This window comes from Plectrocnemia conspersa, unplaced genomic scaffold (genome assembly GCF_051122295.1).
Source record: "Plectrocnemia conspersa isolate PC_06_02 unplaced genomic scaffold, ASM5112229v1 ptg000010l, whole genome shotgun sequence".
NCBI lineage: Eukaryota > Metazoa > Arthropoda > Insecta > Trichoptera > Polycentropodidae > Plectrocnemia > Plectrocnemia conspersa.
In genome coordinates, this window is record NW_028277174.1 from 18,999,249 (window position 1) to 19,017,292 (window position 18,044).

The 18,044-nt window shown below is 32.1% G+C and overlaps 2 protein-coding genes across 3 annotated transcripts; both read left to right on the forward strand.

Annotated features, from left to right (window-relative positions):
• The first annotated feature begins 5,334 nt into the window (after nt 1-5,334).
• On the forward strand, nt 5,335-9,452 carry RpL8 (ribosomal protein L8). 2 transcript variants are annotated; one of them, XM_088194026.1, is made up of 6 exons: nt 5,335-5,416; nt 5,690-5,837; nt 5,907-6,063; nt 6,132-6,335; nt 6,405-6,563; nt 9,240-9,452. In XM_088194026.1, exons 2-6 carry the CDS (start codon nt 5,700-5,702, stop codon nt 9,353-9,355), a joined length of 774 nt encoding a protein of 257 aa, XP_088050152.1. In that variant the 5' UTR covers nt 5,335-5,416; nt 5,690-5,699; the 3' UTR covers nt 9,356-9,452. The 2 variants fall into 2 exon arrangements, with proteins under 2 accessions (XP_088050152.1, XP_088050151.1); XM_088194025.1 differs by having other exon boundaries at nt 5,335-5,360.
• A 1,809-nt stretch (nt 9,453-11,261) lies between these two features.
• DZIP1 (DAZ interacting zinc finger protein 1) lies at nt 11,262-15,297 on the forward strand. Its single transcript, XM_088195853.1, has 9 exons — nt 11,262-11,420; nt 11,503-11,570; nt 11,647-11,814; nt 11,881-12,615; nt 12,674-13,374; nt 13,442-13,616; nt 13,936-14,509; nt 14,565-14,928; nt 14,970-15,297. The coding sequence occupies exons 1-9, from the start codon at nt 11,318-11,320 to the stop codon at nt 15,295-15,297; spliced, it is 3,216 nt and encodes a 1,071-aa protein (XP_088051979.1). The 5' UTR covers nt 11,262-11,317.
• Nucleotides 15,298-18,044: the final 2,747 nt, after the last annotated feature.

Consider the following 18,044-nt stretch of genomic DNA (forward strand, 5'->3'; position numbering starts at 1 on the left):
GACAAACTGGATCAGCTCCTTGTAGCCAACATTAAACAGGTCAATATGTAATGCAAGCGTATTAAGGAGCCGTATGGCCACAGCTATAGGCGAGTCGGCAAGTGCGGATGTCCTAGCCCTAACTGCCATCAAAAGAGGTCTCGATCGTGATTCTCGAAAATGTTCCGGAACCCAAAACTGGAATTCCTCGAGAATAGCTGGATTGTCGACAGCACCTTTTAGTAGTTTGAAAAAATGCTTAGCGACATACAGCTTTCTGCGAGAATTCAGCGAATCATATCCCAACGCCCCTAAAAGAAAGGCGCTGGGATATAAGTACGGATAATAACCAAATGTCCTTTTGTAAAGGTATCTTAAATACCTTTTCTGAATTTTTTCCACTAAAAGGGAATATTTGGCTATTCGGGGATTCCAAATTATAGATCCCGATTCAAGAATGCTACGAACTAAGGTGTCATAGAGGATGCGAATAACTGACGGATCGTCAAAGTGAAAGGCATTCCTCATAACAAAGCCGAGCATCTTGGAAGATTTATCACAGACGTCGTGTATGTGTAGAGAGAACCTCCATTTGCTCTCGAAAGTGATTCCGAGATCTTTAATGGAAGTTTCTCTAGTCAAAATGTTACCACCGAGATGGTAGAAATAAGCTGATGGCGAACGGGATCGAGAAAATGACACAGTATGGCACTTTCCGACACTAAAGGGCAGACGGTTAACGGAAGCCCATCTCCACAGAGAGTCTAAATCACTTTGTAGAGAGAAGGAGTCCGCAACAAGATCGAATGCATTTATATAATTTTAAATCATCTGCGTACAGAAGAAAACTTGAATTTTTAATTGCTGTATTTATGTCATTAATAAATAGCACAAAAAGCAGAGGTCCCAGATTGGATCCTTGAGGAACCCCCGAAGGGGTAAAATATTCCTTTGACAATCGGCCACCATAGGTTACAAACTGTCTACGATTGCTTAAATAACTCGAAAATAACCGAGTTAAATTATCTGAGCAACCGAGGTTCGACAATTTTTTTAATAATAACGTATGAGAAACTTTGTCAAAGGCTTTCTCAAAATCTGTATACACGACGTCTACTTGAATTCCGGCATCGAGAGAAGTTGTCACCGTTTTGGTGAACGTTTATGTATATCTACAGTATATATTGTTTACAAAAATATCACTAAGACATTTAAAAAATATATCTATATGTTTCGAGATAAACAAAACTTATTTTAACGATGTTTTTGTCGTTTTTTTTAATATAGATTGATGTTCCTGAGAATCAGATTGCAAATTTATAAATTTGTTTTCTGTTAGTTTTTCTGTATATCTGTCAAATTCAGATCGATTTATTTTCGTTTAATGCCGTTTTTATTTATATTACATTAGAAACTGACATTATATAAAAAAAAAATAAGAGAAAACAGCTCCGTAAGAAGCAATAGATTGCAAAAATGTATGGGAGCTTTCTACAGAGTTACGTCATGAAATTTTCCTGTCGGTGAACTTACTTTAATCTCGTTTTTTAAAACAAAAAAAATCTTGTTTAAAAATGTAATGTTTAATGCAATAGCTGTTATTAACAATTTTTTCTAATATATAGAAGTCTAAAATTCCTTCGTAGCTCGACGATATGTAATCAGTCGAAGTAGATCGACCCATTCTGGTATTTTGATTAATCGCGTGCATTATAACAAATCATCATTGTTCCGACAATTTTACATATATTTATGCATGGCCGAATAAAAGTGTGTTATGGCCGTGCGTGGTTTTTTGTGTATAAATAACCTGAAGGTGCCTCAGCTGTCACGGCGTGTGGTCGTGCGTCAGTAAGGATTCTGAGGATGTAAACTCTGATAATAAAGCATTTCTATAGTTAGAGGCGTTTAATTCCGTCGAGAGACGGTGGTCCTTCGAAAAGAAAAGACGGCCATCTCCAAAAGGGAGAGGTCGCAACAATCATCTTAATGTTTTCTACAAAGATCATCCTGTTCTCAGTTCAGAAATAATATAAAAATATCTACAATAATATACTGTATTAAAATAAGCGCATACTATACATTACATATATTTTTTATATATCAAAATTTCTCGACAATTCTCGAGAAAATTGAGAAGTAAAAATGAAAATCTCGATGTTTTTTTTATTTTTCGTGAAATAAAAAAAAAACATTGAGAAAACAGAATACCTATGTAGAGTAGCATTGAGAAGATAGAGAACTTTACGAATTTAGTTCTGGTCTGTATATGTATATGCTTGTATGTGAGACCTGCTTTAAATTTAAAAAATTGGTTTTTAGCAATTTCGATGCGGACTTTAATCTCTTCGTCGGGTATCATTTAGTATAATATCAAACTATCCAGGTATTTGAAATACTTCACCTTCTCGATTCCATCTCCGTTTAATTCTAGTATTAAGCTTACCCATGCTAATGATGCTGGAGACCATAAATAGTTTTGGCCGGTTTGCCTGATCGCGACTATTACTAACGACAGCCTAAGTAAGAGGTCGCGAAATCCGCACAGCGTGCTGAAGCGAAAGCCCGACTAAGTAATAGTCATAGTTACTGATGAGCCAAAACTTCTGAGCCTTGTACAATACTGAGCAAGGCCTTAATGCTCAAAACAGCTACCAATTTACAGGAGAAAAGAGTGGCGTTTTGAAAAGTTGTCGCATTATGTATGTTTTAATATTACTTACTCTCGTAAAATACAATATTATTTTTCTCTGTGGCATAATCGAATAGGCGCATATTAAACTCAAATCTGTATTTACGACTAAATAATTACTTATGAAATTGATTTCTATTGAAAATGATTATTGGGAATAAATATAGAACATTTTTGGTTAATTTATACTACTTTTATGTACTTATGTATACTTTTTCCGATAATATCAAATGTGCATTAAAGTTAGTTGTTATTGGTATTTCTTTTGGTTATTATGTTATATTGTTCCTAACAATCTTAATATTAAAAATAAACATTTTACATTTTATGCTCTATTAATAGAATAAATATTTTTTTCAAGTTGGTTACGCAAGTACTATTAACCCACGCCACCTGCAACGTGACCAAGTTGTGTAATGTATAACACCATACCATAAGCCTTCAGAGTTTATTTTCAACTCTATTCTATTGCTGACATTGTTCTCTATTACTTAATCGACGAAATTAAATTTATCATCATTGTGATTATATAACATTTTTGATGGTTGGATATTGGTTATTTATAAATGTTTAATAATATACGTCGTTATGAAAATAATCTGTTATGTATCATTTACGTAAAATAAGATGGGAAATTGGAATCCTTGTCGAACCCAGCGGTTTCGGTTCGAGCTCAGAAAATTACGTAAGATTGTGATGAAGGACTGATTATAAATATAATATTTTATTCAGGTTAAATTATTCTGAGCAATTCCTAAGAAATGGATAATTATAACTTAAAGACTGGCCGAAGCCGTATTTACACAGAAACTCTTATATTACAATCGCAATGTTAATTTTATAATACAAAATTATATATATTTAAATAATTAATATACAAAAAAAATACCTAATAGATTTTCTACATTTTCCTTAAATAAGAATCGATTATTGGCAACGCTGATGGTAGTGGAGGGTGTGATGAACTACGCATAATCCATTGCGTGCACCACTCCCGTTACCAGTACTGGGGCCCTACGAGACCAACCCTTGGGTGGCAACCGGCTTTTAAGGGCCGGCTGAGCGGGGACCACCCCCCGTAGTACTACGGTATTTTATAAGAGTTTAGTAGTATTTCTCTCGACTTGTTACTAGGCAACGCTTTCCTGATTACACCTGGGACTATTGCTTTTATAGCTAATATTTTTCCCTGCATCTCTGCATTTCGTCCTTAGAAGTCGCGGGCTTCCTCCGAACCAGATTTGGCTCTCAACCTTCTCTGCTGAGCCCATTCGCCTACTGGTAACAAGTATTTGCAGTGCTTTATTCGTCATGCGGTAGTCCCTTAGGAAGCTACCTCTGATAGATGTATCAAGTTAGCTTCCCCTTGGGGTTCTGGGTTTTGAACCCTCAAGTGGTCCCGAGTCTCCCACACTTTAATCGGCGTTGCTCCAGCGTGTGGTCAACTGGCGCCGAGTGGAGGGTGTGTAATATAATGTCAATAAGCATATAAATACATACTATATATTTTATAAGGTAATGTGATTGTATTTAATTGTTTATACGCGACACGCAAGACCGCCCATCTCCAAAATTTCTGCGTTGAATTCCTTCAAAATTTTTGGATTTTACCTGTTATATTATATTCGTCATTTAAATATGTTGTCTTATATTGTAGAATTGCTAATTCATATCGTGAAAATATAAAACGCATTTTTTCATTATTAATTAAGCATGTGTTCAAATTTATGGATATAAATCAGATTCAGTTGCACGCATGGGTGTGAAAATGGAAAAATAGAGCAGTTGTGAAGAGTATGCGTTAAAGAATGGCGATCTCTATTTCTGTGGGAATTCATATCGCGTATTATTTAAATGTCAATTTCCGATAGCTAAATATTTATTTGGCGGCGGAGTAATATATGGGTTGCTCTTGTAAACGGCAAAAGTAATCTTCTTTTGAGTAAGCATAGAATAGAGTGGAAGCGTTGGAGATAGGATAAGGCCTGTCCATCATCGTGACATCTGTTAAACCGGGAATATTGGTGCTGTAAGTATAAGTGTAATTGAAGACCCGGAATTGTCGATTCATCGGCGTTCGCGGTTTTTGAGCCTTTCTCGTGACTCTCTTCGGCAAATTTTGAATCTAGACTTGCACCCACACCTATATAAATTCAGTTAACACAAAAACTGAAACCCAGATACAATAGACAGCGAAGAATTTACGGAGATTGAGTGTTAAAGCAGCAGGAAGTTGATTCTGATTTTTTATATAAAATCTTCTTCTCTGATGAGGCTTATTGTGCCTAATTTTTTGGAAAACAATGAAGGTCGGACTGTAACACACAATGGTGAGCGCTATAGGCATATGATAACCGATTATATTTGACACGAAAACCTACGTTATATATATATGAATATAAGGCACTGATTTATATTATTTTACTATGTTTATAGTAATTAATGCAAACATTAAAAATTTGAGTAATCAAAAGGGGTGTTCGGGATTACCCCAACACCAGTAAATACTTTAATATTTTAATTTGTCTTTTGTTTTAGTTTTACCTGTATTTGAAATCTGTTCTTATAATTGTTTTTTTTTGTATCAATATCAAATATAATTGAGGGAAAAAATATTGTCTATGGTTTGTCGACTCGAGCAGCTCGTTGTCCATTAACCGGCCTTTCTCGCTTGTCTCTGGTGCGCGTGGTAAGTTTTCACCTGACAGATCTCCGTAAAATCCGAAAATATCGCTACAATAACAGGTCATCCACGTTTTAAAACTTATCCAATCGACCACAACAATCATTTGTCGATTTTAAACGATTTTTCGCGAAAAATATCGTGAACGATCTGTGTGTATATCATAAATGTTTTTTAATATGTGGCTGACGTTGAAAGATGTCGAATAATCGCTTTATAATGCTTAATTGTCCATTATAATTCGACGTTCTATAGATTATTATTATTTGGCGTTACTTTCGTGTATAAAATATGTGAAACACGACCTTAACCTATATGTTTTATTTTTTGGTTAGATCCAGCAAAATGGGTCGCGTAATTCGCGCACAGCGTAAAGGTGCCGGTTCCGTGTTCGTAGCGCACACTAAAAAACGCAAGGGAGCGCCTAAATTGCGTTCGCTCGATTATGCCGAACGTCACGGTTACATTAAGGGAGTCGTGAGGGTATGTTATTTTTACACTAAATGATATTATGGTGTGATGTCTTATAATTCATGCGCCCGTCTTGTTTAGGATATCATCCATGACCCCGGTAGAGGCGCCCCTTTGGCCGTCGTGCACTTCCGTGATCCTTACAAGTTCAAGACGCGTAAGGAGCTCTTTATCGCTCCCGAAGGAATGTACACCGGACAGTTCTTATACTGCGGAAAGAAAGCAACCCTCCAAATCGGTTTGTATTTTTCATTTTTATCTTATTGAAATAGAATCGACGGTTCGTTCTAATCGTTCTTGTTATAGGAAATGTAATGCCAGTAGGATCGATGCCCGAAGGTACGATCGTTTGCAATTTGGAAGAGAAGACCGGCGACCGTGGTCGGCTCGCGCGCGCTTCCGGAAACTACGCTACCGTCATCGCTCACAACCCAGAAACTTCCAAAACCCGTATCAAGTTGCCATCAGGCGCTAAGAAAGTCATGCCTTCTAACAACAGGGCTATGGTTGGTGAGTGTCGATCGAACGTTGCGATATAAATGCGATACAGAATGGATTTTTAATATATTGCTATGATAGGTATCGTCGCTGGAGGTGGTCGTGTAGATAAACCCGTATTGAAAGCTGGTCGTGCTTACCACAAATACAAGGTTAAGCGTAACTGCTGGCCTAAGGTGCGTGGTGTTGCTATGAACCCTGTGGAGCATCCTCATGGTGGTGGTAATCACCAACATATTGGTAAGTAACGTTATTAATGATAAATAAAAGTTTTGGTCTGATTTTCAAGACAATACATAGTAATATTCCTCTAATCTCAAAGAGTAACATAGTAAAAAGCGGTGGTGACATTACATGGCCAATAATAGGGGTATTCTTATTTTGTTATCACTACGTTGATTAATCAGGATTAAATTAAGGGTGCTATTTAACAGGGAATTATTTTAAAAGATGTGCATTAATATAAATACTTAAGGTGTTCACTGTTCTGACCAATAGTAATGCACATACAATTCGTTTTATGGAACAATTATTTAATATATCGCTCGTTCAAATTAATAAAAATATAGTTTATAATATAAATTTATTTCCAATACTTTAAAAATAATTTCATATAATGATTTTAAGCTTTCCATCCCTAAATGGGGCACATTTGAACCCCAAAATTTCATTAATATGATGTTTTTATTATATATAGCTAACATTTATTGTAATTTATTTCATTGGGGTATTGATTGATATACCCCAATAAATTGAATACTAAAAAAATCCACTTAAACTTCATTAACTTTTAGTCACTTTAATTTATTGAACTAGAATATTTAAAGAATTTATGGTATAAGTTATAAATAAATATACTTATTTCCAAATGATTAATATTCGAATTTGAATGGGGTTGTTTTGAACCCAATTTCTGTCCTCGATCCCATTTACAAATAAACACTACTAAAGCTTGGGTAAATAAAATGAAACTATTTCCGGATAATCCAGTATCAAATACGTGTAATTCCATTCAGTACTAAATATTAACTGTACTAATGCATTATAATAAGTTCAGATGACGTTCATTATAGATTAATTAACACTAGAATTACGTTTATGAACCCTTCAATTTGACAGATGTCATTAAAAATAGGTGTGTAGTGACCAGATTTTCAAAAGTAAGTTTCCGATAAAAATATTGTTAATATATTTGCATTGTTTGAATATAAAAAACCCAGAAAAAATACTGTGATACAAATCAAATCAGAAACCTGTCAATTTGACGGGTTCCATAAATCTAGTGTTTAAAAAATAAAATGAAACTAAAATAATTTCGTAACTTATAACATCTAATTTTGTGTGAAACTTTTTTTAACTTAAAGCACTTGAGTGGGGTATTTGGATCAATTTATCACGAATGTTGTAAATTTGATTACGTTGACATGTTTATCATGTCATCAAGAATTATCTTTAGCATGGTCCAACAGTTTCTAACCCTTCAATATCAATTGGTTTTACAACCAAGATCTGACTTATTGGAATAGTATTCTTTGCATCAACCAGTGTACACTGATACATAATCATGTAATAACCTCATTCCGCACACGATAGACCAATGATGTCAGTCAGTGACTAATTACAGAAATACCTGGGTTCGAATCCCATATGGACCCTAGTGTTTTTCAGAATCTATTCATCTGGAAGTTCGGAATTAGTGCTTATTATTTAATTATAATTTTAATCGATAATCATGAATTAGGTTTTCCTAGTTTTTCCTAATCTCACAGATGAATAATTCAAATAAATCGAGCTAGATCATGCATGATTTCAGTCTAATGTCATATCACTCCTTATTTAGTAATGGTTGATTGTGTGTTACGGAGTTGCAATAATAGATTTACAATAAATAAATGAATTATTTCTCGGGACAGCTTTTCTGTGTTTCACTCTAAGGGCATCCTTCATTATATTCACCAGTAACTATAGTATTTCGTTCCTTATGCCAATTAACAGAATTACAAAGATAGTAGGCCAAAAGCTTTTTTTTTACATATATATAGATTAATATTTTGACGAAGGGTGAAACTGGATTGAAATTGATTGCAGTTGTCACTCGATACAAAATACGTGATTTTCTATTTTCTAATATTGCCAGGTTAGACTCACGAATTTGGTTGGTCCTCAATATCCTGTAATAACTGTATTTGTTGGGTTTGCCCTTAATATTCTCAATGCCTTTTGTAATATCAATTTAGATCTGTGATCACATTTAAGCTACACTAGAAATATAAATTATATAACAATCTACCTAGCTACCAAAGAATTTTTATTATGGGTATTTAGTTGCTAGCAAGAAAATCTCAAAAGCTGATTGATAATTTTATTTCATCACAATTAGAATAACTTATTAGAAGAGGGACATTTTCCTTGTAATTTTTAGAGGACAATTTAAATGAGCAATATATAAAATAATAGTTCCATAAAATGAATTTATATTTATTTTTTATTTATTTAAATCCCACTCTAATTTTTATACTGACCGTAGTCTTGCTAATTGACTTCAATGTGTTTGTGAATATTGAGGGAAAACTATCATTATTTATCAACCAGCTAAGTTTTAATAATATGCTATGCCATTAAGTGCGATGCAACAATAAAAATGCATATTTTTAAATAATATGAACAGTATTTAAAGATTCATTGCATCATCGCTAGATGACATATACTATAATTCCTTAGTTCCATCAAAAAATCTAAATATCTGTTACATATTGGAACTAAACCACTACTAGGTTATTTTCTATTTGTTGAACATATGGGGATTTATTCTGTTACCTTTTTATCATGTTTCTCTTTGAATTTGCTATATTTATATTATCTTAAAACATAAAAAAACATGCCACATTTTCATATCAAATTTTTATTTAATTACAGGTAAGGCATCTACCGTCAAGCGAGGCACATCAGCCGGTCGTAAGATCGGTCTCATCGCCGCCAGAAGAACCGGCAGAATCAGAGGAGGAAAGGGAGACGTCGCCAAGGACGAATAGAATGTTAACGAATGAACGGAACATCTGGAGAGGATCGCCTATATTATATATTTATATAATATACCTAAATTAACAATAAAACTGCGTTTTATAAAAATCAAGTCTTTTATTAATTCATTTACACTTTTGAACAAAATCGAGTTTCTTAGAATCTAATTGTATGGGAGGTAATTGGGCTACATCACAAGCGCAGCGTCTGCCAGATACGAAGTCGAATCTTCCAAGTGCGATGCCGCATACGCATTTGAGTCGTCCTGAGAGATACTGACCCTCTTCTAGGGCGCTGAGAACCCATTCTGGTGAGCTTTCTCCATCGTTGTAGACTTGAGTGGTGTGCCAGCGTTCGAAGGTACACGAAGTGTGGGAACTTATTTGTTCTTCGTCTAAGCTCTTACCGTGAGCGGTCGTCAGTGGCCATTTTGCGATTCGCCACACTTCTCGTCTGCATTTCGAGCAGCGTACTTCATCCATTATGGATGTCACCGGTTGTACATATCAAATTAACGCACTCGTCACTCAACAATATAACCTCAAAAATTATACACGCTCTTGACATTACGCTAAATAAAGTTGCCATATAGAAAAACATGCGATTGCTTAGCAGTCTATTCTGGCATACTTATTAAATCCATCAATTAGTTCTTTTGAAACTATTCCGTTCTCTTTGCATGTATTTAAAATCTGCTTAACTTGAATAGGTAAAAAATTTTTGATAAAGTCTAGAACCTCTATAATTGACATTTTCCCCTTTTATTTTTCTAAATAGTTGTAAACACGATACTTTACAACGGTGACAATCCCGATTAATCAGGACGTTTGACAACTCCAAATAAAAGCATGTGACGAAGTAGCACAAACACTATATAAATAGATATCGATCCAATTTGAAAAGTTAGTCCATTGGAAATTTTGTCTCATTAACCGTTTTCGTGCCACGGTATCTTTTGTAGTACACAATCCCAATACAAGCTATTTTTGGAATTAAAAAAAGATATATACCCCTTACTGTCCACATTTTAACCTTTACGAAACAAAAAAAGTTTTAGTCAAGTTCTACACCAATTATCATTTGTTATTAAAAATTACGTTTCATATATTTAAAAAGTGCAAGTTGCTATTGGGAACTTTAGCGACATTGTAAAAAACACATTCGTCTTAGATATTTTTAACACAGCTATTAAAGCGGTAATAATTTTAAAGGTTTCTCCATAGGTGATTACTTACCGAAATAGTATTGTAATATTATTTCGTAGCGTAAGTAACAGATTCTGTAAAGGCCTCGTAAGTGGCTCTTGGCATTACGGTCGCATAACGACTGAGCCCTGTATGTGGCACGTGGCATTAGTATAAGAATTAATACGTTAGAAGGTTAGATAACCCATTGTTTAATTGAAAAAGGCATATTTTTATAGAAACAGTTAAAAATATTTTAATAAAGGGCATGAATGATTTTTCCAGAAATATTTATGTAAAATATATTTAATATAAAATAATTTTGCTTCTGTGACATAGGTCGACGGGTGGGGGTTTAAAATCTCACGAAAAACCTGTGACATCGCTTATCGAAACCTAAACAAAACCAAACTTTTATTATTAGATTAAAATGAGTTTTTATTTTGTTCGTTTATGACGTTACATTTTATAGAAAGAAGTAGATAGAATAGAGCTTCTTCTATCTACTAATCATTGATATAATGATCAAACCTCCCTCACTTTGTTGTGATGTTATATATGAACGACCCCTTAAAAAGTATTTTTTATTTACTTTTACTTTTACAAATTTTTGCTTTGTTATAGATTTTAATTTATTTAATGAATTTCGTTAAACAACATTTGTATAATGCTCCTATCATATTACTGTAACAATCAAAGTGGTGTTGCTAAGCAACCAAAGTGCAAACATGACACAGTAGTTCTGTTTACATTAAAATTGGACATCTACAACATTCCTGAAAGTATAATATGACAGTGCCTTATTCTTATGATTTTCCAAAACTAATAAGAGAATCAGGATTTACGTTTGATACTGACAAACCCAACAGTTCAATAAATTGGAGCGATATAAGTAAACAATATTTTTGAAACATATGTCAAACAACTATTGCATATAATGTATATTATTAATTCATACTTGTAATTCATCTCAGGAGTAATAGATATAAGCAAATTAATTAAAGAGAGAGATTTCGGAACTGTAGACGCACATATTTTTGAAGTATGTATTTTTTTTAAAACTGAGCTTTATTTTTTTCCTTTCATTTATACGTATTTTTATTTTATTTGGTATTTAGGTTTTAAACTGTCATTTAGAGTCGGAATTTAATGTACAAATTTTAGATAACGGTTTTGTTAAACTATTCAGATTGAGTCAATTGTCTATAGAATATTTGCTTCAATGTAGACGACATTTGGATTTAATTGCGATGGCATTAAAGTCGGAAATTAGAGAAGTAACACAGGTGATGTTGAAATTATTGAAATTAAATAGCATTGAGTCACTTTATTAAAATATAATTTTATTTTAGGAGAATATGATTTTAAAGAAGGAATTGAATAACAGAGTTGAAGAAATGAAAAATATGCAAAATAAAACACGCAAGCGAAGGAGAAGAGACACTAATTATGGTGAATTAACAAATATTTTGAAACAATTAAGTATAAATAATTCTCATAGTGTTATGAGAGAAGATAAACTATTGATAAACAAATGTTTGCACTGTGATAAGTTGTTCTTAAATCATTTCTATCTACAATCGCATATTACAAGACGGCATGCGGATTATATTGCACATAAGAATGATTCGTCTGATGATAAATATTCTCCTAGAGACAAATTTTCTTTAGAGATTAAAGAATTGAAAGACAGACTTAACGCTACTGAAAAAATGTGTCAGTCCATCGAAAAGAGCAGTGTCGTTACTGAAATTAACATACAAAAGGAAGATATTGAATCTCCGGAGAAGAGCTTCAAGAAAAACATTGATGAACAAATAGAGACCAACTCAAATGGAGACACTAAAATGGAAAACATGCTAGAGTTATTTAAGAAGTGGAAGAGCGAAGAAGATTCAAAGAATGAAAATCAAATTAAAGTATTAAAGGAAGAATTATTTAAGAATATTAATATGATTAGAGACAAATTAGAAACACTCGATAAAAGCATGGAGACTAAAAATGATGATAGGTTGTCAATCATATCCAACGAAATATATAAACAAGCAGATGAATTGAAATCCATTAAAGAAGATTTATTAGAAAAGGTCGGTTTTTTAATTTATTATATAAAGTGTACAGATTAATAACTTTTTGCAATTTCAGTCATTTAGTAATCTCAATGAGTTGAAATCGCAGATAAATAATCAAGAAAAGTTTTGGGAAAATAAACTACAGGCTCTAGAAGTGGGGCATTTGCAAGTAATAGAAGAATTGAAATCAAACGTTATGACCTACATTGGTAAGTCACAGAATGTATATCAACATTATCAATCTAAAATTGATTTATTGGAAAATAAGGCTCAAGAACAGATGGAAACTTCGATACAGCATGCTAAAATGCTAACTAAAGTTGCTGATGATACTAACAAGTTAATATCAAAAGTACCAGCTGATTTAAAAGATAACAAATTAAAGAATGCAAATAGTTTACAAATTCTTACCAGTCAGGAAACATTACCTCCTTATAAAGAAAAGAATGAAACTACTGATGAGGAAATTATAGCTTCAAAACCTATAATTAAAAAAAGACCATATAGTTCTTCAATACGGAGGAAAAGTCTATCGAATAAAGAAGATTCTTCAGATCAGACCTCATCCGATAATAGAATACTTTTAGCCAAAAATCCTATAAGTCTAAAACCACATAAGATTAACATACAAAAACAACAATTAATTGATAGTAAGTTAAATAAAAGACAACATAAAATTGATAGTAAAAAACATGATATTACACAAATTAAAAAGTCTAGTATTAAACAGTGTAAAAGTGATAGTGAAGATGAAAAAGAACATATAACTAAAAGGTAATTTTAAAAAAATTTACTAATAATGATGGAAATGTTATTAATATTAATTTAAATTTCCTTATAGTACTCCGCAAACTGTATCTCCAAAGATCACCAAAGCTTTGAAAATGGACTTTGTGCAAATGGTAAATAAAAGACTGCACAGTTTAGGTATACCTTCTAATGAAAAAGCTATATCCACAGATAAATACAAGTTATATTTAGAAGGAATACAAAATAAAAAGAATTTGACGTCAAAGGTAATCTGATTTTTATTGATGCTTTTTTTCATATGCTCATCTAAAAATATCTTTGAAATACAAATTAAGTAGCAGCTTCTTGTTGCCTTCTACATTAGATTTGTTAGTAGAATAAACAGAATTAGATTTTATTAATCAAGTAATACTATAAGTTATAAATGTTGATTAAAGCTTTTACTTTGTAAACGTTATTTAAAGTTATATAACGCTATCAGAATTTTATCAAAAAATAAAAATTGAATTAATAACTTTTATATTAAAATTATTTTAATTTTTCTTGTAAATTATAAATTAATTATGGGCTTTTTATGTTTTACAGAAATACAAAGGATACAAGAAAATCGAAAAACATGTATTGAAAAGTCTCAATCAAAGATTGCAGCCAAATAATACTGATCAAAGGCTGAATTTAACGCAAAGTGATACTAAAAGTAATCTTGGAATAATGAGTTCTTTAATAAGTAACATGAAGAGCAAAGCAGCTCGAATTTCTAAATCAACTGAAAATTTAGCGAATTTTGCTAAAAAAGAAGTGTTCAACAGAACGCGGAAATCGGACGACTACCAATTTAGTAGTCCGAGGTCTGATCAGTCTTCTAATAGTAATAAATTGAGTGCAAGATCAATTCTAGCAATGATGGAGACTAAGAATATTGTCAGTGAAGACAGAGATAAAGAAAATAAAAAAATAGATTTAAAGAAGAAACTCGATTCGAGTTATGATTCAGAATCCACTTCAAGTTCTGATGAAGAAAAAAATAAAAATGGCAAAATGATTGTAACCAAAGTAATTTCACATACGCCTAAAAGTAGTATTGACAATATTCTCTCTTCGCCTATTAAAAAACCGACGTTAACAAGAATTGTAGAAAATACTATTGTTAATAATACAGGTATTATAAATTGTTATATGTTATTGAAATTTTAATTAACAATTTTTTTTTTAAGGTGAATCTAAAGATCAACTTCAAAGTACCGGACGATTTTCAAAATCAACGAATGAATCGGTATCCGATATTATTGAAGAAACTTCTTCAATCGATAGTATCATGACTAACGATTTGTTTGATAGTAGTCCTAAAGACGTACTAAGAAGGAAGTCGTTTTCTGAAGATAATATTTTAACAGCATCACCAAAAGGTGTGCTTAAAAATGTCTCGTCTAATAGCTCGTTAATTAAGAAGAAGGTATATTTTGATTTGGAAGCAAATAAAATAGAATCTATGAGTGTCGATGAGTCTGATAGTACTTCAATGGACAATGCATCCGATGACTTATTAAACAAGTATGTCTTAATTATACTTATAGGCAAGTTCAATACTTTATTGTAATGATTGGTTGTTGGTTTTATAGGAAAATAGTCATGGATGAGGATGTTATTCACTTGAGCACTAAGCAAAGTCCGAAGATAGCTGAGATTGCAGCATCCATCGAGAGTCAGTTGATTTCTCGTGGTCAGGTTAAACCGCCAGTAGGTAGTATAGAAACATTTTTTCAAGCGAAGAGCGTTCAATCTGCCAAGTTGCAAGAGAATGTGAATAAAACGTCAACGAAAGATAATACTCCGCATCCTGTGCCAGTTGCAAGATCTTCTATGAAGACTCCAGTGTTGAATAGTACAAACAGTGATATGGAGTTGTCGGATTGGAGCATTGACGATTTGCTCAGCAATACCAAATAAGTATTATAATATTGTATGATTTCTTACCTAGATACCTTAAGGTGTATTGAGGCAAAAGAATGCACTTAGTTTTTGATTTCATTTATCACCACTGTAAAGAGAATCAGTATCTTAATTTTTTTATTTGTGTGATAATTATTTTTTAATTGATGTTAGAAACACATGTGAGATCAAAGTTTTATTGAATTATAAATAGTTTTCATACCTGGCTTTACATTATCCTGTTGACCGAATAAAATGAATGTGCTACTTGTGTTTAATGTGCTAAATTCAAGGGTACCCTGTCAAAAGCAATAAAATCGTACCGTTACGTAGCGTTCATATTATGACTTTTTATAACAATATTACGATTTACAGTAAGTGTGAATCAAATGAAGCACATCTAAACCGAATTTTGACCAATAGGAGAGCGCCAAAAACAATTATCTCTTCTCAGAAGTAGAAAATCCACGTCAAAAGCAATAAAATCGTGTCGTCGCCGTCGCAGTGGGAACGCTCGTTACCGAACATTCCCATTGCGACGGCGCTGACACGATTTTATTGCTTTTGACGTGGATTTTTGGCTTCTAAGAAGTGATAATTGTTTTTACGCCGTCCTATTGATCAAAATTCGATTTGAATACACTTAGGCCAATACTCTCATATCAGAAGTCTGTAGTAATATTAGTAAGGATAGCTATCATATTTTTAAAACATAGTGTAAAATCGAATTACAGATAAACTATAGAGCAAAATGCGTGATGCGACGTCTGTCTATACTTCTTCTGCTTATTTTTTCAGAATTGAGTTGGCTTAGTTTGATTTTGGACTTGACCTAATGAAATTTCTAAAACTATAATTAGCTTTAGAATTTTCATTAGGTTAGGTTTGGGTTTGAACAGCAAATAGATGTTTCGTAACTATCAAATTAGCAGCATATAATTTCATTAGCGCTTATTAAATTATATTTTTGCTAGTAGAAATATATATATCTACTAGTGAAAATGTATTTGGACTTCACTAGTGAAACTGAAAAACACACATTCATTGTAACATTTATACATCACATGTAAATAAATAATGTTAAGTATGTAAATGTAGTATATATTACTCCATATGGAAAAGTTGAAATCAATCAATTTTACTAGCACCTTCCAGATAAATTATATTTTCACTGGTAAAAATATATATTTACCGGTGAAAATGTAAAATGAATTGTATCCGCCAATTAAAGGTGTTTGAAGGAAATGGACAAATTGTTAAGAATTCTGGAAATTAACAAACGCATTCTCTAATCACAATCATTACCTTAATCACATAAGTGTTCAATACCTTCACAACCAACCACATTCAATTGCAAGGTTTACATGAATCCAAATTCTTTAGCAACATTATAAAACTAGCAACTTTGAAGTCAGTGCAATGGTAACCTAATTATATATGCAAAATTTAAGAATTTGACCGGATAACTGGTATCATCTTCGTTGTTTACTATCTTGTCTTGTTATTGTAATCTCTTGAAATTTGTTAACAAAAATTGCTGTAACTTAGAAACTGTAGATTATTCTGTAAATTGTCATTTGCTCTACGAGAGTCAACGACACATGCTAAATATATCATTTACCGAAAACAAGTTTAAGAAAACATCTTGGTTAAGTTTGTTTAGTTTTGAAATAGTTTCCAAAAAGTTAAAATAATATATTGAGAAGATAAAAATTAATCTTACCTCGTGGTTTCAACACTGTTCAATTAAAAAAGGCTGTTTCAACATCTGACAGGACTCCATCTCCATACCTTTTAGACTCATATATTGTTACAAACGATTATATATATCATATATACTGCATATCCTTCCTTCATTCGAACTTTATTTCCACAAATCTATTTAATTTAATTAAAAGTTGGTTTTTATTTGATGAAATGTACTATTAATAAATGTTGTACAGAATAAGAATTCAATTCTTTTACATATTTTTAAAGGCTTATGTATTTTAAATAAAATAAAAATAACCCAATGTCTTCTTCGTGTATTTTATGTATAATTGTCAAATTTACAAGCTTTGAATTTTACACTTTGTATATAATATATGTATATACATATATATATTACGTCATTACAATTGAGAAATAATTACGTAGCACCGCCGATTGAAAATGCGCAAATTAGCTGCACAACACCAAAAATCAATCAGTGATTAACATTGCTCACCGTATATTATACATATGTATATAAATCTTTTTATTTTTATATAAAATTGCAAATATTACAATGAAATAATAACAAGCAACTGTATACACAATATTGTCAGGGAATAATTAAACAAATCTTATGTACGAATATATAAAAATGTATGATTATAAATATTTTTTTTTATAATGACATATGCAAGATATCACACTTTAAAATAGGCGGGTCGTCAACAATATTGTCTATCTAGTAAAGGTGTTATAATGCATATGTTTTGAAACAATATTATAACAATTAAACATCAACACAAGAGTTGCTCTTTAAAAAATAATATTTATTATAACATATCTCACAACCATTTTCATGTGGAATATAGTATATATGAGTTAATAAAAAAAAATATAAATAATGTCCATTGAATGAACGATTTATGTTTAAATGAAAAATAAAATTCACTCAGGGTCACTTTCAGTTTACACAAGAAAAAACATAACTAATCTCACAAGCGCTTTGAAAAACTCGTTTTAATTTTAACAATCTTATTTAGGTGTCAATATCGTAATACATAGTATAAAATACA